General features: G+C 36.6%; 1 protein-coding gene across 4 annotated transcripts in view; it reads left to right on the forward strand.

The window, feature by feature from the left end:
• Positions 1–22,406, forward strand: part of LOC144980498 (C-C chemokine receptor type 1-like) — a 300,720-nt gene that overhangs the window by 220,043 nt on the left and 58,271 nt on the right. For all 4 annotated transcript variants that reach the window (XM_078928120.1, XM_078928119.1, XM_078928121.1 and 1 more), the window contains one exon: positions 3,184–3,366. In XM_078928120.1, the coding sequence (XP_078784246.1) occupies positions 3,250–3,366 (117 nt within the window). In that variant the 5' untranslated portion in view covers positions 3,184–3,249. The remainder of the gene's footprint in view (positions 1–3,183; positions 3,367–22,406) is intronic.

A 22,406-nucleotide genomic window follows, 5' to 3' on the forward strand; every position in this document is an offset into this window, starting at 1 on the left:
GAGCGATCTGTATTCATGTTTTCGTCCAACCTAGTCATCAATCACATGAATTGTCGCTGTACAACAATTGGACATTTCTCAATAAATCTGAACTCGCTGCTATGTTTATGCTAGTTGTAAACATCATGAGTCATGCTTAGCAAAATGGCAAATGTGCTTCTACAGTCGTCACGTCACTTCCCTCGTAATGACGCATGGTAACTTAGTAACTGGCTCTAAACTATCGTAGCAATGGCGGACGCCCTTATGAAATATTTCCCCGACGAGCATAAAAGCGTAACCAGAGGGATGATGTTTTGACTTATACACATATGAAAAGTTCTAGCCAGCATAATGAATATAAAGTACCGATTTTCTTTGTTTAGAACCACGATGGCCGCCATTGCTGGGCGATGTGACCTCAGACTATTGAACCCAATTGTGAACACTTTCACTATGTGGGCCATTTTGAGCACACTTTATAATGTGACCAATGACCTAGAACACACGGAAAGGGAATATAGAGCATCCCCATTGAAGAAAACTAAACAGTATTTTGTGTTTACACTCAATTCCGTGTACATAGTTCATATTATGAGAAAGTAAATAAATTTGACATTTTTCATTCGTTCTAATGCAATCAATAGCTACTACTACTGACGAGCTTTTCTGTCCCTGTCAAAATATCTTCTTATTAATCTATGAGCTGCAGACAGAACAGACAAAAAATCACTACCAAGACCAAGGACCTCTTGTAAAGCGCTTTGTGCATATTTAGTGGATATTGCTCTATATACATCTCAATTTTTATTTATTTTTAAGACACGGATGATCACAACGACAAAAAAAACAAAACAAAACAAAGGAAAGGAGAGAGTAGAAACACAAATTAATAGGAAGAAAAAGAAACATGAGCTGATTTATTCACAAGATTCCGATAAAAGTTCACCCGGTCAATCCAGTTGTAAATATTAAACACATATTATAAGTAGTTGAAAACATTTGCTTTGAATATGTGAATATTTATTTAAAAATTACGCCCCTGTCGTATTTCTCGGGATTGAAACTCATTAGCCATACGTTTTCCCATTCTTGTAGACTTGTAGAAAAGGCTCTTTACTCACATTCTCTCACCGTACTCAGGTGTAAAATGAGTACCTGGCCGGCAACAGCGTTGTCTTTGTCCGAAAAATTGTAATATCGCCTAACAGTCGTTATGTCCCGTCCTCCATGTTAAATGTTGCTGTTGACCAGGGACCTCCTGTAAAGCGCTTTGAGCACGTTTAGTGGATATTGCGCTATATAAAAGCTCAATCTAATCTAATCTAGACTGTTGAGATCCCGCTACAATATTTGGCAATCTTCTGGTTTGCAAATTTTGCAATATAGCAAGTGGTCAGTCATTGATATACAGTAAGAAGAACAATGGCCCGCAAATTGTCCCTTGAGGTACTCCAGATGTGACCGCCGATATACTTGATGTTTCGCCACAAACTAACCCTTTCTGGTTTCAATTCGTCGGAAATTGTATCCCCTGATGCCGTAGTATTCAGATTTCTCCGTCATAAAAAGTAGTCCTTCAGAGCCTTTAGGAGCCCACGCCACGGAATCCGGAGTTTAACCCGATTTCTTTAACGTGAAACGTACAATAGCAATTGCTTGCTACCCTTTAGATACAAGCTCAAATAAAATTCATTTCCTTTTAATTTATGGTTCCATATAATTAATAATCGGTGAATTCATGATCAGAGTGAAGACTTTTGTGATAAAATTGTGGTTTTTCTATCTAATTTATGTCCCACCGCATCGAAACGGTATTATGTTGGGTTGGTTGAGATTATAAACTGGATTTTATTGTCAAACATAGAAGATGCGATAAGTGACGATTTGGGTCTAATTAATAGGAAAATCCTTCCCAAAAAAATCGATTTTGAGATTGTAGTGGAAAGCGATCTTTTATTATCTTAGAAATGATATTATTGAAGTGCAAATTCTGAAAATATACTATAAACGCCAAAAAAAAAAAAAAAAAAAAAAGAAAAAAAAGAAAAAGAGAAAAAACACGATTGAAAAGGGTATGTATAGTAAGAAAAAATGTGAAAAAACGTAATGTTATTTCTTTGCTATTTTCTCAATATGTCATAATTCTAGGGGTGTGGGATACTGTGTCAATATATTTCTCAGAATCTAATCCATGAAATTTCTTGAAAATTCCAAGTTATCACAGAGATAATTTTATTATGTCACCATCAAGAGTTTTTGTTGATATGGTATGTGTATTTTTACTTATAGGCTAAACCAAATTAATTTTTTTTTAACCATCAATTTGTCATAAAATTTTTATTCGCAACCTTTTACAACTTCGCATTGTTCTAATACAAGTCCTTTAAGCTAAAGCTGTAAAATCTCTCTATGGTGACACATATTGCTACAATGTTAAGATGGATGAAAATGGAGGCTATTCCTCCATTAGATTTTATGGCAAATTTGCCACTAGATTATATATTTTGTGATGCAAGACCCCAGAATTAGGACGCGAATCTGGTATCAACACAGATAATGCATTTTTTTCACAAAAATATGTTGGGTTTAATTTTCGTTTTTTTTTGTTTTTTTTGGGGGGGGGGGGGGTTGAAGTGTGGGGTGGGGAGGTTTCTATAATGACAATATAGAATGATTAAAATCTCCAAATATAGATAAATGATCTCTTAAAAAAGAACCCAAACCGTATTTAGGGAGATACAATGGTGTAAATAATATAGGCGTCCTGTTCATACCAACATAACACATTTCAAAGCCGGATGGTCACATTTCTCCCCTCAATAAAAGCGTGCATTTTATCTTATTCAATTTGATAGGTTTCAACAGTCGTGACGTCATTTCCCTCGTAATGACGCATAGTAACTTAGTAACTGGTTCTAAACTATCGGAACAATGGCGGGGGCCCTTATGAAATACTTCTCTGACGAGCTTAAAAATGTATTGAGAGGAGATAAACATAAATCTGTTCATCTTTTGGCGTTTATACATTCTGATGACATGACATATGGAAAAATTTCGAGCCAGCATGAAGAATAAAAAGTACCGATTTTCTTTGTTTATAACCAAGCTGCTCTTTGCTGGGCGGACGTGACATCAGACTATTGACTCCAATAATTTATCCTTTTCTCAATGGCATACATTTTTGTGTGTTATTTTCTTCAGATTGTCCGGGTAATCAAAGCCTCTTTCAAGCTGACGTCATAAGGAACACGTTCATCTTGGCAACCAATGCCCAACATGGCGGTAGGAGATGCTGGATACGAACCCAACGGTACCGACATCAACGGGACGACCACAGAATACGGATACCATGGGAATGAACCATCCAAGTCTTGGCTTATCGAGGTAAGAAAGTGATCATAAAGATAATGGGCCCATATATATATATATATATATATATATATATATATATATATATATATATATATATATATATATTGAATCGTGTTTGATACAAATATGGTACGAAAAGTGCTCGACATGTAGTAATGGAGCGAATTATTATTTAAAATATTTACCACAATGTTTGGGGCAGTCTTAACAGACTGCAGAACAAAACAACTCAGTCCTGAAGATGGCAAATTAAGCCTGAAACATCGATGTAGACTGCCCCAAACATTGTGGTAAATATTTTAAATAATATATATATATATATATATATATATATATATATATATATATATATATATATATATATATATATATTCTAGAATTCTAGAAAACCAGCATTCGTATACTCACACATACACAGACACATATATATATATATTTATATATATATATATATATATATATATATATATATATATATATATATAAATATATATATATATATATATATATATATATATATATATATATATATATATATGTGTGTGTGTGTGTGTGTGTGTGTTTTGTGGTGTGTATACGAAGATATATATATATATATATATATATATATATATATATATAAATATATATATATGTGTGTGTGTGTGTGTGTATGTGTGTGTATACGAAGAACGGTTTTCTAGAATTCGTTAAGTCAATTTTGTTTAATTTTTGAAAAATTTCCATCCATGAGATAAATTGAAACGTAAACTTTATTTTTAAGCATTAAATATATATATACATTTGGCAAACTTCATTTTCTGTAAAACTCTGCTCACAATTCTTGAATATTTTTTATATCTGGGGTGCGGGGGCGCTTTAGTTTTCTCAAACACAATACCATATCCAAGGCGATGGGTCTAATTTGAGTGAGAGAAAATTCAATCTCCCCTTTTTACCAGTAATCCGCCGTACTCTGGAAAAACACGTATTTTAAAATTTGATCAGAAAACTCGTCCTTCAAATATTGATCGATTTAAATGACACTCATCTTGGCAAATATACTCTCAAACTTGGGACTTTAATATTGACTTCGCGAAGTCCCAGATTTGAGAGATTTTGCAAAAGATGAGGGTCATATAAAATCGATTGATATTTTTTGAAGGACGAGTTTTCTGGCCAAATTTTTAAATACGTGTTTTTTTTCAAGAAACGACAGGTTGAATATTGATTACGTGGATTAATGTGTTAAAATCCACCGTTAGAGATTAGGCCTTGTTTTATAGAAGAGAAAAACTACAGGAAATAGAGAGAGAGGGCTGCAAACATCTGATAAAGCCAACATTTGAGGAAAAGACGCTGGAAAAGGGAAAAAATTAAATATAAAATAAATAAAAATAAAATTCCCTTTATTCGTCACTCACTCAATCCTCTCCGGGACTGCTGGCACTTGAGGCGATGCAAGGGATCTCCACCTGGTCCTGTCAGCAGCTATTCTTGGGGTCATCTCGAGGAACAGATGTCTCTGTTTTAGGTCCTTCCGTACGTTTCTTAGTCTCCTTGTGGCGGCCTCGCTTCCTTTTTCCTTGGGGTATCCGTCGCATAGCCTTTCTTATCAGTGTTTCATCAGGTCTGAGACATCTTCTCCTTTTAATGAGGCTCTCCAGACTTTATTCATCCCATAGGGAAAAAAATTGTCTCTACGGTCTATTCCAAAAGAAGACTGGAATTACCCTGGCGCAACCGCAGTGCAGTGCCGCAAATATGGCTGCCGCTGAGGGAATCGGAACCGAAATTAGATATTGAAATTGTGACTCGTTGCGTCAATCTGGTGTTTTGTGGAAATGCGCAGTCCTTCGGAGTTGGAGTTGATCCCGATTTCTATGATGTGTAAAAAGACAATAGCAATTGTTTGTTATCCTTTGGATAGGACGCTAGTTTATTGCAAAGTACTTCTAACAGATCCAGCTATACTTAATCACTGCTGGTTGGACAGGGGGATATGTGGTCTTGTGGTATGAAACTCGCTTTCGGGATGTGAAAGTCCTGGGCTCGAACCTAGCTCGGCGCATAGTTGAGTTTTTGGGAAAGGCACTTTACTCACATTCTCTCACCGTACTCAGGTGTAAAACCTGACCAATAACTGCGTTGTCTCTGTCCGAAAAAATAATTGTAATATCGCCTAACAGGTGGCACGCCTGGTATAGAAAAAAAAGAGAATATTAATGTAGGGCATTTCTACGAATTAACTATGCTTAAACCGCTTAACAATGTTTAATCTATTCCCCCCATCTGGAACGGTGAATAATATAATTAAATCAATATTGACATGTATGTGCGGCTATGTGGTCTAGTGGTATGAAACGCGCATTCGGATCGGAAGGTCCTGGGTTCGAGCCTCGCGCTCGGCGCATACTTGAGTCCTTGGAAAAGGCTCTTTAATCACATTATCTCACCGTACTTAGGTGTAAAATTAGTACCTGGCCGTTAACAGCGTGTCTTTGTCCGAAAAATTGTAATATCGCCTACAGGCGTCATGTCCCGTCCTACATGTTAAATGTTGCTATTGACCAGGGACCTCTTGTAAAGCGCTTTGAGCACATTTAGTGGATATTGCGCTATATAAAGCTAAAAAAAAGCTCAATTTAATCTATCCCCCCCCCCCTCTCTCGAACGGTAAATATAAATAAATCAATATCGACATGTATAAAAAAGAGGATTTAAAGGGATTAATCATGCTCAACAGACTTCATAATGTATCATATAGTCCCCTAGTAGGCCATGTGTGTGTGTGTGTGTGTTTGTGTATGTGTGTGTGTGTGTCTGTGTCGGAAAGAGAGAGAGAGAGAGAGAAAGGGAGAGAGAGGGAGAGAGAAATGGAGAGAGGGTGTGTGTGAGAGAGAGAGAGCGGGGGCGGGGGGAAGAGATGAAGAGAGAAAGTGGGTAGAGAAAGAGTGAGAGAGAGAGAGAGAGAGAGAGAGAAAGAGAGAGAGAGAGAGAGAGAGAGAGAGAGAGAGAGAGAGAGAGAGAGAGAGCTGAAGAATCAGAGAGATGGTGATAGAAAGATTGGGATATTATCCGGAGAAAGAGATTATTGATTTTTAAAATACCCCCCCCCCCTTTCCCCCCCCCCCCCACACCCCCCCCCCCCCTAAAATAAAAAAAAAAAACGAAAAAAAAAAACAACAACAAAAAACTAAAAAAGAAAAGAAAAGAGGAAATCCTAACAAAACAGACTGGTGGGTGGTAACCAGAGTAAGTTCTCACGTTTGGTTGTCTTTCAATATCGTGTAATCACCCCCAGCCAAAGATAGCGACACCCCCGTATTCTCATTCTCATTCGCAATCCCTTGATTAATTAAAGGATTCGCGCTAACCGATTACACGGTTTTTCATTTCCTCAATATCAGGTTTTCTGTTTCGAATGATTATGGAGCTTTTTTATTATTAAAATTTAGATCTAGACAATACTGCTGTATTTTTTTGTGTGTGTTGTTGTCAGTAGTAAAAATACGAAGATAAACAATTTGGATTACAAACATAAACTATTCATTCTGATGGTTTTGGTATTTATTTTTTCAAGGGTTCTTTAGTTTGTTTGTTTTTTTAAGTTTATAAGTTTAGAATACAAATAAATAAAATTTTCTTTATCCATGCCATAGGGGACATTTGTATCTAGGGTTAATTCCAATGGAAGACTGGAATAATCCAGGCGTCAGCCGCAGTATAGCAAATTGAGCTAAGGCGAGCTGACTTGCTCAAGTCCACACCACAGCGCAGCTGGGGGGGGGGGGGTGATCGAACTCGTTACCTTTCGGGTACCAAGCTAAGACCGTACCGCTGTGCCACGCTGCCCCCTGTTTTACGTGTAGGTCAATTTCAATGCCAGTAAAAATGGACAAGAAAGGGAAATCTGTAGATCTGAAGTTAAATGTATTAATTTGTTTGTTTTGCAATCTTTTTAATTTTCAATGTATAGTGACAATTTTAACTATTTTAGAGTGTTGAAATTATTCATATATAAAGTGCAGCTCTGGTTGTTAAACCGATCCTTAATTATATATGTATACATCATAGATATTTCCATTATCTATTTATCTTACACTGTGTAAATTATAACACGTCTGAACAGAATAATTCATTTTTAGGATGCAATGAATTATTATTATTATTATTATTATTATTATTATATTATTATTATTATTATTATTATTATTATTATTATTATTATTATTATTATTATTATTATTAATTATTATTATTTTTATTATTATTTTATATTATTATTATTATTATTATTATTATTATTATTATTATTATTATTATATTATTATTATTATTATTATTATTATTATTATTATTATTATTATTATTATTATTATTATTATTATTATTATTATTATTATTATTATTATTATTGTTATTATTATTATTATTATTAGTATTATTATTATTATTAATATTATTATTAATATTATTATTAATATTCTTCTTCTTCTTCTTCTTCTTCTTTTTCTTCTTCTTCTTCTTCTTCTTCTTCTTCTTCTTCTTCTTCTTCTTCTTCTTCTTCTTATTATTATTATTATTATTATTATTATTATCATTTTTATTATTATTATTATTATTATTATTATTATCATTATTATTATTAATTATTATCATTATTATTATTATAAAAGCACCAAAGAAAACGCGAGACAAAGGGAATTGTTTAAAATAGGGATAGAACATTCCAGAAGTAATCCATCAATGCTGCTTTTTGTGACCGGGTGTCTCAAAACAGTATTCTGATGGACTTCTCAACGTCTTAAACCTTAAAGTCACAGGTTTGACAGTGTTTGCCAAGATGAGATTCGTTTAAATTAATCGATATTTGAAGGACGAGTTTCTGGTCAAAATTTTAAATCAGTGCCTTTCCAGAGTACGGCAGTTGACTGGTTAACCCTTTCCATACCAAATACAGGAAAATCGTCATATTCGTTACGATACAACCAACATTTTGCTTTATCAAATTTCTTTTGTACATCATAAAATTTAAAGAAAATGAACAGTGTGCTGCAGATCATGTTTTACTTTTGAAATTATGTATTGCAAGAACTTACTGCTATTCTGTTTAAATGATAAATAATATGTTTTTGTGTTAGTTTGGTGTGAAGTTTTGGGAAAAATCCTGAAAATGGTTGGTAAGGAGAGGGTTAAAAAGTAATGATTGTAGTTTTGCAGCTGTTCATTTTATAGAGCGAAAGTGTAGACCCCTGATTGATTTCAGATCGGACATCTGTTGCATTTCCTCTGTATCTACTCTTCATATTATCTGTGCGGCTACGGCTATGTCGTCTTGTGATATGACACTGGCTTTCGGATCGGAATGTTCTGGGTTCTAGCCTCGATCGGCGCATAGTTGAGTCTGGTGTAGAATGAGTTTATGCCAGTTAACAGCGTTGTCTATGTCCGAAAAAAAAATGTAATATCGTCTTTCAAGCGAGTGAGTTCTCTATGGCCCCTTAGAACGTTGTTACAGTCAAAGGCGTCCATTGTATTCCCTCTACACTCTTGTCCTTATGGCCCAATACAACTTTGTTACATCATTGATTATTGCAGCAACGATACAGTCGAAGGCGTCCATTGTATTCCCTCTACACTCTTGTCCCTATGGCCCCTTAGAACGTTGTTACAGTCATTGATTATTGCAGCAATGATACAGTCAAAGGGCTCAAACACGCGTCCATTGCATTCCCTCTACACTCTTGTCCCGATGGCCCCATACAACGTTGTTACATCCATTAATTATTGCAGCAATGGTACAGTCAAAGGCGTCCATTGTATTCCCTCTACACTCTTGTCCTTATGGCCCAATACAACTTTGTTACATCATTGATTATTGCAGCAACGATACAGTCGAAGGGCTGAAACAAACGTCAATTGCATTCCCTCTACAATGAGGATCCTAAGGTCCCAGACAACTTTATTACAGTCATTGATTAGTGAGATGACACAAGAGATAGACGACATTTGTAAGGTCCATAAATTGGATTGATGAGTGTTGAAGGGGCTTGAAGAGATGTCCGGTCTTGCAACTTCATTGACGGTCTCAATTTGATTTGGATTGCCTATCTGACCTGACTTAATGAATAACCTCCACAACCATCCCACCTCCCCCCCTCTCTCTCTCTCTCTCTCTCTCTCTCTCTCTCTCTCTCTCTCTCTCTCTCTCTCTCTCTCTGGGTGGGGTTCCTGACCTCCCATAGTGGGCAGGGAGCCACTTACCATGTCTTCTATCCCCCTGTATATGTTTTCCAACATGCTATGTCTTTGTCTTGGAATGAGGTTACTTGGCTTTGTCCTGGCCCTGGCCTGATTTCTAGCTGGCAAGGAAACAGTCAAATGCATAGTTATTGTTTTGGGAGATAATATTTTTTTTCCTTGTTAATCATCTCTCTGTTATTTTGAATGTATAATGTAAGCATCTGAGTGTATTCCTCTTTGTTGGATTTTGTGGATCTCAAATTAAGTACATTGGCGGTGTGCTCTTGGAATCTACATCTGATCCCTATCTGTTCCCAGTTCCCCTTTGTCTTACTTTCTCTTGGGGCTTTAATTGTAATTCTAGAACGTGTTACTATCCCATTTTCTTCCTTTTTACTGGCGCTGATATGACCTAAATCTCTCTCTCTCTCTCTCTCTCTCTCTCTCTCTCTCTCTCTCTCTCTCTTCTCTCTCTCTCTATCTCTCTCTCTCTCTCTCTATCTATCTATCTATCTATCTATCTATCTATCAATCAATCTATCTATTTTTCTCTCCCATCCACCTTCTTTCTCACTCCTCTCCCCTCCGAATCATCTGTCTACATATTATGTACTGCTAATAACACATTATTTACCACTTTTTAAGGCCACCTAAGTAGTTCTTGGCTTCAACCACTCTTTATATATATATATATATATATATATATATATATATATATATATATATATATATATAAAATATATATATATATATATATATATATATATATATATATATATATATAAATGGATTCACTCACTTATATGGCCGAAACAAATGTTTCTGTGGCTTCCACCCACGTCTTCAGTCGGCATATAGAATCTACGTAGAATCTACGGACATAGTATGCCAACTGAAGACGTGGGTGGAATCCACATAAACATGTGTTTCGGCCTATATGAGTGAGTGAATCCATTTATATTTTATATTAGCTCTAACAACGTTATCGAGCACTCTCGTACCTACAAGTATCCACCAACACTCATATATATATATATATATATATATATATATATATAATATATATATATATATATATATATATATATAGAAATGGTCCTAATATTATATTTAGCTACTAGCAGGCAACTTTGATTACTCTTATTATTATTCTTATCATGATGAAGTCAATTCACGTCCGTACATAGCAGAGATGGTCATCAACCGACTACGTGACTAATCAACAAAGATAATGTTACTGTAATATCCTTCTCTTAAAAACTTATTTCTCTATTTATCTTTAATTTATCGGTACTTCTGATATGTTAATGTTATATGTTATGAAAATTTGCGACAGACTCATGTCCTATCCAAAGGGTATCATACAATTGCTATTGTCTGTTTCACGGAACAGAAACCGGGTTAATCCCGGCCTCCATAGGCCTAAAGGCTGTGAAGGACTGCTACCTATTTTGTTCGTCATGAAGTCAATACACTTAAACAGTCGTAACGTCACTTCCCTCGTAATGACGCATGGTAACATAGTAACTGGCTCTAAACTATCGGACCATGTCGGACGCCCTTATGAAATATTTCTCCGACGAGCATAAAAGCGTATCCAGAAGGAGAAAAAACCCCATTATAAATCTGATCATGTTTTGACTTTTACACATTCGGATCACAAGACATGAAAAGTTCTAGCCAGCATGAAGAATAAAAAGTACCGATTTTCTTTGTTTAGAACCACGATGGCCGCCGTTACTGGGCGACTTAACATCAGACTATTGAATCCAATTATTGCCCTGTGTAGAAGATGACTTCCAAATCAGTGTGACCGTAGCCTTCGTAAATTCATAGCCTGTCAGGCCGTGGCCTTCGATCAGGCCCAAACCGTAGCCATCGTAAAGTTATAGCCTGACACTGACCAAAAATGACGTCAAAATGCCAGTCTTTTGCCACAATAGAAAACAAATCTTGAGTTATATTCAATAGTTCAACCAATGAACTACTAACGACAACTCACTAGGCGGTGGAAAAACCAAATAATGACGTCAAACTGGTCAGTGTCAGGCTATATGTTTACGAAAGCTGCGATCAGGTCCAAAGTTTATGAAGGCGACGGTGCAACACGATCAGCAAGGACTGTCTTTCTTTATAGATAGTATGCGCTTGGCTAAGAAGCTCATAACATTGCCATCCGGAAGTATAACGGACCAACACACAAAACTGTGTGTATCCATGAATGTTTATAGTCGGGTTAATACAGTTCAGTGAGCATTACTCATAAACGAGGATGGCAAAAAACAATAACAAAGACCTGAATGACGTCATCTTCGAACTATCTATAGCCCTCATTCTTTCACAAAACTCTCTTTGTATCTTCCACTTGGGGTTTTGTGATGTTCGCCACACAATTACCTCAATTGGATTCAATAGTCTGATGTCACGTCGCCCGGCAACGGCGGCCATCTTGGTTCTAAACAAAGAAAATCATTACTGTTTATTCTTCATGCTGGCTAGAACTGTTTATATGTCTTGTGTTCAGAATGTGTAAAAGTCAAAACATGATCAAATTTATGGGTTATTTTCCTTTGGATACGCTTTTATACTCGCCGGAGAAATATTACATACGGGCGTCCGCAATTGTTCCGATAGTTTAGAGCCAGTGTTGCTAAGTTACCATGCGTCATTAGGAAGGAAGTGACGTTATAACTATTGAATCCTATTCAAAGTTATTAGGGAACACTAAAGAAAACATTCGCTTTCATCAGTTCTTCTGTGTGAATTAATGAGGAATAAACCAACAATTCACGATCTAGCATCAACATTATATTAGTTATATATTTTAAAGTGTTGAAAAGATATGGACAAAGTTGATTCTCTGTCCAGACGTTTTGAACCATTTGAGAAATTCTTTTCAATATTCTAATGGAGCCAGATTGCCAATTATTTATTTATTTATTTTACCATATGTAACTGATAAAAACTGATAAAAACTTTTTTTTTCGTTGTCCTTCAAAATGATTTATTATTGGAACTTGTTGGTGGTTAATGTAAAAACAACAAAACAACCCCGCCTTTTGGCACACTCTCATATTATGTACTAATAATATACTTATGGGTGGGGCTCCCGACTCACTCCCATAGTGGGCAGGGAGGTACTTGCTGTGTCTTCTATCCCCCTGTATCTGTCTTCCAATTGCTATCTGTCTTTGTCTTGAAATGAGATTACTTAGTTGGGTCATCACCCTGGCCGGAGAGCTTGCTGAGAGGGAAACAGTTGAATGTATAGTTATAATTTCGGGAGATGATATTTCTTTTCCTTGTAAATCATCTCTCAGTTATGTACTGTTATTTTTTTTTATTTTTAACATATGATTTGTAAACATTTGAGTGGATTCTTCTTAGTGGGATCTTGTGCTGGTGTCTGGGTGAGACTTTTAGGTGATCTCAAACTAAGTACTTTGATAGTATGCTCTTTGAATCTACCTCAGTTCCCTATTTGACCATTGCCCTTTGTCTTACATTTTCCTCCAGTCCTTTTAATTGTACATCTAGAATGTTTTTTAAAATCCAATTTTTTTCCTTTTTACTGGCACTGATATGACCTAAATGTGTTGCAAGCGCCGTTAAGCCCTTAAAAACAAACAAACAAACAAACAATAATATATTTAGTAACACGGACGCAAATAATATGATTACAACTTCTTATCCTCATCTTCTTGATGCCAATGGGCATGATCTATATTACATTTCCATGTGCTCGAGGTCATTGGTCACAATGCAATATGTGCTCAAAATGACCCACATAGTGAAAAGTGTTCACAGTTTGAGAAATATCCAACGTTACAATAGGTCATTTTGATCAACATGACTCAAGGGTATAGGCCACAGATAAACAGTTTCCATCCTTCTCTATCCTGAGCTAACTTTTTGATCTCATTCCAGGTCTTACCACTTCTCTGTCTATCAGCTTCTTTAATTCTTATCCATGTTCCTCGTGGCCTTCCCCTTGATCTTCTGCCCTGAGGGTTCCAGTTCAATACTTTCTTTGTTATAGTAGAGTCGTTCTTTCTAAGCGTGTGTCCAATCCACCTCCATCGTCTTTCGGTTTTGTCTGTTGTCCTTCATAAATTCTGTCATTCCAGAAATGCTCGGTCGCCCAAGCTAAAAAAAAAGGATTTGGTTTGTCTATCACTTGATTCTCCATTATTTATCTTTCGTGAGTCTTCATAAGATCTCAAGCTTTAAGGTTAGGACTGATTCATATTCTTATTCTTATCACCATAAAACATGTTGGAATGACGGCCCTGTTCAGAAACCCAGTGCTCCAGGAACCAACAAAGACTAGCTTTCTTTATTTTCCTATCATTAGATTTACTATTAGTAGTAGTATCGTATGGTGGGGTCACACTTTCAGATCTGTCGCGTCGAGCCAAGCCTTGAATTCATCTTCACATTTGTGAATGGTTTCATAACCTCCATTCAGCTTGGTAACAGGACAGTGGAGCACAAGGTGATCTACATCTTGGGGTCAGTTTGGCATTTGGGGCATTCTGTTGAGTTGTTTAGAGCCCATTTGTTCATTTTTGCGGCTGTTTTCGCGAGTCTGGAGCGTAGCCTATTTGCAGCCACCCAGTATTTCCTACCAAGCTGTGAGCCAGGAATTTCATTGGTAGGGTCTTCAATAATTTGGCCTCCTGTTGGGGTATTATTTGCCCATTCTTTTCTTCATTCATCAGTGATGCTGTAGTAATCTTTCTTTGAGAGGTAGAAAGGGGATCTGGATTTTAATCTTGAGCAGGTAGGGGCATTTTTGTAAATTTCGCACAGAGGGATATCGTTGTTTTGTTCTGCCTTTTGAATCCACCTTTGGTTTTGTTCCTCTCTTCTGAGATGTGGTGGTGCAATTCCACTCAAGACTGGTAGCCACTGCACTGGGGTTGACTTTAGGCACCCTGTGATGGTACGCATGGAATCCCTTAGCTTTGTGTCAACTAGTTTGGTGTTTTTACTTCTGGCCCATGCTGGTGAACAATATTCGCCGACACTGTGACATAGGGCAACAGTGGATGTCCGGAGTACAGTCGGTGAGGCACGCCAGCCTGTCCCTGCCAGTTTTCGTATCAGGCAGTTCCTTTTGCCAATTTTTCGGGAGGTTGCTTCAAGGTGTTTTTTGTATGTCAACTGTCGATCCAAAATGACTCCAAGGTATTTAGGGTTCTGGTCAGATGGCAGAGATATGCTATCGATGGTGATCTTTAGTTGTCTTTGAGATTCTCTGTTGTTTAAGTGGAAAACTGATGATTCTGTTTTATTTGTGTTCATTTTGAGGTACCATTTATCAAAGTAATTTTTCATTTTGGCCACATCTTGGCATAGGGTAGTTTCTATATCATTCCAAGATCTTGATTGGTATGATAGAGCCCAGTCATCAGCGTACCCCAATTTCATTGATGTTGTGTTTGGCATGTCACTGATATAAACATTGAAGAGTGCTGGTGCAAGAACTGACCCCTGTGGTACTCCGTTCTTTATTCGTTTGACTTTGCTTGTTGTACCACCGAGCAATACGTGAAATGTCCTTGGACCAGTTATTTGAGACAGGAGATTAAGAATTTTTCTGCATTTGATAATCTTGGCTAATTTAAACATAAGGCCGCCTGTCCACACTGTATCGTATGCTGCTGACAAGTTAATTAGCACAGTTTCAGTTTTCATTCTTTTCTGAAAGCCTGATTCAATATGGGAGGTAAGAGCTATGACCTGTTCTGTTGTGCATCTGTTTTGTTGGAACCCAGCTTGTTCTTTTGGGATAGCAGTTTGTAGGGCTGGTGTTATTCTTGTAAGGATTACTTTCTCAAGCAATTTATATAGGCAACAAAGTAGGGATATTGGTCTATAACTGGAAAGATCGTTCGCTGGCTTGTTTGGTTTCAGGATAGCAATGACTTTTGCATGCTTCCACATCAGAGGGTACTTTTCCTTATCAAGGATATCAGTCATTGCAGTAGACAACCATTCCATTGCGTGCGGTCCAAGGTGAGTGAGCATGTCAGGGTAAATACCATCCACTCCTGCAGCTTTGCCGTTTTTCATAGTTTTCAGAGCATTTTGAATTTCATTGGGACTGATAGGTAGTGTCCACATTGACCCATCTTTTGGAAGAGAGTTAATTATTCTGTTATAGTCTTTCCTGATCTTATTTTCAAACGCATGGTTTGGGATATGTTGACCTCTTTGTTTGATTTCGTTAGCAACTTTGCTTGCTTCTATGACTGGTGCAGTGGTGGTCCTATTCTTGTCTGGGCTAATTTTTTAATCAATTTCTAAGCATGTCTGCTTGAGTGTTTCATGTCTAAATTTTCAATAGTTTCTGTCCATCTCTTTCTTCTTTCTTCTTGGAAGAAATCTAATAGTTTATCTGCTATGTCTTGGTCTAGGGTCTGTTCGTATTCTTTCAGTAGGTCCTCGCTTGTTTTTGACCTGCATGGGATGTGCCACTCTCTTACTCCTCTTGGAATATACATTTTGGAGCTTTTTAATATTAACTTGCAAAATCTGTTAGATTTACTATTTATCTTTCACGAGTATTTATAACATCTGAGGTTAAGAGGACGCAACTGTGAGTCTTACTGGTGGATAGGAAGATAAAGGGAGTAAATGTGACTCATCTATTATAAGGGAACCACAAAACAAACGACGGTTCAGCCCTAGGCCTTTCTCATGTAAACACGATACATATATATATATATATATATATATATATATATATATATATATATATATATATATATATATATAGTGTTTACTTGAGAAAGGCCAAAGGCCGAAACGTCGTTTGTTTTGTGTTTTTCCCTTATAATATATGAGTCACATTTACTCCCTTTATCTTTCTCTCCATCCTATTTTGGCAGGTCTAGTAACTGTGATTCTCAACCTTATTCTTATAATATTGACATCCATCAATCCTTGCCCCACGTACAAGATGTCTGAAAAACCCAGTGCTCCAGATATAAACAAATGCTATCTTTCTTTATATTCATCTCCTTCTATTACTTGGTTCTCCAATTTATCTTTCAGGAGTCCTCATAACAAAATCTTTAGTTTCAAGGAAAATCTATGGTGATTATTATTCTTATTCTCAGCATCTTAAGACCAATTTATGTCCACGAGTAGCATGGTTGAAAGCCCAGTGTGTAACAAATGAACAAATATTATCTTTCTATATATAGAATGCGATTGGCCAAGGAGTTCACAACATTGCCATCTGGAAGTATAACGGACCAACACACGAACTCTGTGTAACCATGAACTTTTATAGTCTCGTTAATACAGTTTAGTGAGAACAACTCACAAACGCGGATGGCAAAAACAATAACAAAGGCCTGAGTGACGTCATCTGCATACTTTCTATATATTCCTCTCATTCTATCACCAAATTCTCTATCTTTCATACGTAGTGTTAATATCTTTAGATACAAGGAAAATCTCTGATTATTATTATTCTTATTCTCAACATCCTCTTAAAAGCAACTTATCTTTTATAAACCAATTTATGTGAAAGATGGCTGTAAACCCAGTGTGCAACAAATCATGGAATATTATCTGTCTATACATTCCCCTCATTACGCAGATGATATCGCGTTAGTTTCCAGTACACACAGAGACGCCTCAGAGAAACTAAACGTATTACACAAGAACGCCTCGAAAATTGGACTGAAAATAAATTTCGATAAGACTGTGTACATTAGGGTGAATCCAAAACATGACAGTGAAATTAGGATAGATGAACATATAATTGAAGAGGTAACAGAGTTCTCCTACCTCGGATCCAAAATAACAGACGACGGAAATGCAGAACACGATATCAAGCACAGAATTCAAAAGGCAAACCAGGCTTTCGGCATGCTGGAAAACTTTTGGAAATCAAAGCAAATAATGAGAAAGACAAAGCTGAAAATATACAAGAGCAATGTTTTAAGTGTACTGCTTTATGGAAGTGAAAGCTGGAAAATGACATCCTCCTTAATACAGAAACTAGAAGCCTTTCAGAACAAGTGTTTAAAAAGAATTTTTAATTTTTTTTGGCCTACAAAAATAAGAACAGTGGATCTATTAAAGAAAGCTGACTGCACTAGCTTTGATAGCCAAATAAAAAGAAGAAGATGGCGTTGGCTGGGTCATGTGGCCAGAATGGAAAAAGGGTCACTTCCCAAGACAGCCTTGTACTGGACAGCAGATGGGAAGAGAAAGCGGGGAAGACCCAAAGAAACCTGGCGAAGGACCATGGAGAAAGAATTAAAGGAAGCAGGCCTGTCCTGGAATACAGCCACCGCAAAAGCAGCCGATCGCAAAAAATGGAGATGTCTGGTGGATGCCCTATGTGCCTCAAGGCCCGAAGAGGATTAAGTAAGTAAGTAAGTATACATTCCCCTCATTCTATCCCCTAATTCTCCAATGATCATTCATACGTAGTCATAATATTGTTCGTTTCTAGTACACAACTCTGATTCTTATTCTTATTCTTACCATCATGAATTCAGTTCACGTCCGAATATTAGGTTGCATTTAACCAAAAACCTGACAATAGAGAAAAAAACCTCTGTTTATAATATAGTATTATATTCATCTCATTTTATAACTTGTTTCTCCATTTATCTTTCAGGAGTCCTCATAATAAAATATTTAGTTTGAAAGAAAATCTATGATTATTCTTATTCTCGACATCTTAAAACCCATTTATGTCCACGTATAGATAGTTCAAAGATGACGTCACTCAGGTCTTTGGTTGTTTGTTTTTTGCCATCCGCGTTTATGAGTGATGCTCACTGAACTGTTTTAACCCAACTATAAACGTTCATGGATACACATAGTTTTGTGTGTTGGTCCGTTATACTTCCGGATGACAATGTTATGAGCTTCTTAGCCAAGCGCATTCTATCTATAGATAGTTCAAAGATGACGTCACTCGGGTCTTTGTTATTGTTTTTTGCCATCCGCGTTTATGAGTAATGCTCACTGAACTGTATTAACCCGTCTATAAACGTTCATGGATACACATAGTTTTGTGTGTTGGTCTGTTATACTTCCGAATGGCAATGTTATGAGCTTCTTAGCCAAGCGCATTCTATCTATAGATAGTTCGAAGATGACGTCACTCGGGTCTTTGTTATTGTTTTTTGCCATCCGCGTTTATGAGTAATGCTCAGTGAACTGTATTAACCCGTCTATAAACGTTCATGGATACACACAGTTTTGTGTGTTGGTCCGTTATACTTCCGGATAGCAATGTTATGAGCTTCTTAGCCAAGCGCATACTATCAATAAGTTAAGATGTCTGTTCCCCAGTGTGCAACAAATCAATGAATATTATCTGTCTATATATTCCTATCATTCTATCACCTAATGGGCTAGATCTATATTAACTTTCCATGTGCTCGAGGTCACTGGTCACATTGCAAAATGTGCTCAATGTGACCCATTTAGTGAATAGGGTTCAAACCTTTTAAATATCTAACATCACGATTGGTCATTTTGTTCAGCTTGACACATGGGTATGTTTGCAACTTTCATAAACAAAGCACCGTGTTTAAATTTGAAAAGATATATTGGACAGCAACAAATCATATGATTGATGACCTGGTTGGACGAAAACATGAATATAGATCTCCCCCATTCGCCAACCGTCTTTCACACTTAGTCATAATATCTTTCGTAACGAGTACACAACTCTGATTCTTATTCTTACCATCACGAAGTCAATGGGCATGATCTATATTACATTTCCATGTGCTCGAGGTCATTGGTCACATTGCAAAATGTGCTCAAAATGACCCACATAGTGAAAAGTATTCACAGTTTTTGAAATATCTAACATCACGATTGGTCATTTTGTTCAACTTGACACATGTTTATGTTTACAACTTTCATAAACAAAGCAGTGTGTTTACATTTCTGAAGAAATATCCAATCGTTGGGCAGCAACAAATCATGTGATTGATGACTTGGTTGGACGAAAACATGAATATAGATCGCTCCCATTCACGTCCGAACGTAGATTGCTTTTAACCCCAAACCTAATCAAAGTAAAGACTGTCTGTCTATTTATTCATCTCATTCCATTACTTAGTTCTCTATTCATCTTTATTGATTAATTGACAGACTTTTCACCCAAATAACTTGTAGCCCATGTCATGACTTTCCTTCTATTTTCAATAATTAATTTTCTTACACTATGGTCCACTAACATCGTGTCCTTGTAGCTACGTTGAACCAAGGCTGGGACCTGATGATAAAAGGACGTGTAAGCACACTGGAGGTTGTTTGATTTTGAGCTATTATGGGAAAATTGTGTCTCAAATTGTATAGATGGTATACATGCGTTTTGTTAAGAAACTCACAACATTGCTATCCGGAAGTATAACGGACCAACACATAACACGATGTGTAATCTTGAACGTTTATAGTCTGGTTAATACAGTTTAGTGAGAATTGGATTTAATTGTCTGATGTCACGTCACCCAGCAACGTGGTTCTAAACAAAGAAAATTGGTACTTTTTATTCTTCATGCTGGCTAGAACTTTTCATATGTCATGTGATCAGAATGTATAAAAGTCAAAAGATGATCATATTTATAATTTTTTTCTCCTCTGGATACACTTTTATGCTCGTCGGAGAAATATTTCATAAGGGCGCCCGCCATTGCTCCGATAGTTTAGATCCAGTTACTAAGTTACTATGCGTCATTACGAGTGAAGTGACGTCATGACTGTTAAAGCCAATTACTCATACACGCGGATGGCAAAAAGCAAAAACAAAGACCTGAGTGACGTCAAATTCATACTATCTATAGATTTGTGTTTCAAGGAAAATCTATGATTATTCTTTCTAATTCTTATTCTTAAAATCTTTAAATCAATACTCTTCAACAGTCGTAACGTCACTTCCTTCCTAATGACGCATGGTAACTTAGTAACACTGGCTCTAAACTATCGGCACAATGGCGGACGCCCGAATGAAATATTTCCCCGGCGAGCATTAAAGCGTATCCAGAGGGAAAAAAACAACATAAATTTGATCATGTTTTGACTTTTACACATTCTGATCACAAGGCATATGAAAAGTTATAGCCAGCATGAAGAATAAACAGTAATGATTTTCTTTGTGTAGAACCAAGATGGCCGCCGTTGTCGGGCGGCGTGACATCAGACTACTGAATCCAATTTATGTCCATGTGTAAGATGGCTGGAACCCCAGTGTACAACGAATCAAGAAATACTTTCTTTCTATATATTCATCTCATTCTATCACCTTATTAACCAGTAGATTTTTGACCAATCAAAACATGAAATTTGTGACACACCCTCACACGTACTCGGACAAATATAGTTGGTTGTTTATAAACAGTAACGTCAATGGAATCGGCCCCTCTCTGATCATTGTTTTGTTTTTATACCGCCAAATGGGTGACTAGTTATCACACGATTTTCGTGATCAGATTATAAACGTTAAGCTTTACACATAATTTTCTGTGTTGGTTCTATTGATCAAGCGGTAGAACAGTGAGTATTTTACTTAAGCACAAACCATCGATAGTAAAACATGTGTCGTTTGCTGTGTCTACCAATCACTGCCATTGTTTACATTATGACGATTGTCCGAGAGACGTGGTTATCTACCTGTTTATAGGCATGATCAATATTATATTTCCATGTGCTCTAGGCCATTGGTCACATAGGAATGTGTGCTCAAAGTGACCCACATAGTGAAAAGTGTTCAAATTTTTTGAAATAGCTGACATCACGATTGGTCAGTATGTTTACAACTTTCATAAACAAAGTAGTGTGTTTACATTTCTGAAGAAATATCCAGTCTTTGGACAGCAACAAATCATGTGATTGATGACTTGATTGGAAGAAAACATGAATATAGATCGTTCGAAGATGACGTCACTCAGGCCTTTGTTATTGTTTTTGCCATCCGCGTTTGTGAGTTGTTCTCACTAAACAGTGTTAACCTGACTCTCAACGTTCATGGTTACACAGAGTTTGTGTGTTGGTCCGTTATACTTCCGGATGTCAATGTTGTGAACTCCTTGGCCAAACGCATTCTATATATAGATCGCTCCCATTCTCTCACCATCTTTCATACTTAGTCATAGTATCTTTCTTAACTAGAAAATACACAACTCTGATTCTTATTCTTATTCTTCCCATCACGAAGTCAATGGGCGTGATCTATATTACATTTTCATGTGCTCGAGGTCATTGGTCACATTGCAAATCAAGAAAGAATAATATCTTTCTTCTATTCTTCGTGTTCTATCACCTAATTCTTTATTACATTTTATCTTTCATACCTACTCATATCTTTAGCTACTTGTACGCAACTCTGATTATCATTCTTATCTACTTATTATCATAAAGTCAATTGGATTCAGTAGTCTGATGTCACGCCGCCCGGCAACGTCGGCCATCTTGGTTCTAAACAAAGAACTTCATACTTTTTATTCTTCAAGCTGGCTAGAACTTTTCATATGTCTTGTGATCAGAATGTGTAAAAGTCAAAATATGATCAAATTTATGTTTTTTTCCCCTCTGGATACGCTTTTATGCTCGCCGGAGAAATATTTTCTACGGGCGTCCGCCATTGTTCCGATAGTTTAGAGCTAGTGTTACTAAGTTACCATGCGTCATTAGGAAGGAAGTGACGTTGCGACTATTCAATTCTTTTCACCCCGAACGTAGATGATATTCATTAACCCAGCGCTTCAGGAATCAACAAAGATGATCTTTCTTCATTTTCCTTTCACTCTATCACTTTTTTCTCTAAATATGTTGCATGC

This window comes from Berghia stephanieae, chromosome 10 (assembly GCF_034508935.2).
Source record: "Berghia stephanieae isolate SIO BIC M18660-M18661 chromosome 10, UCSD_Bste_1.3, whole genome shotgun sequence".
Lineage (NCBI taxonomy): Eukaryota > Metazoa > Mollusca > Gastropoda > Nudibranchia > Aeolidiidae > Berghia > Berghia stephanieae.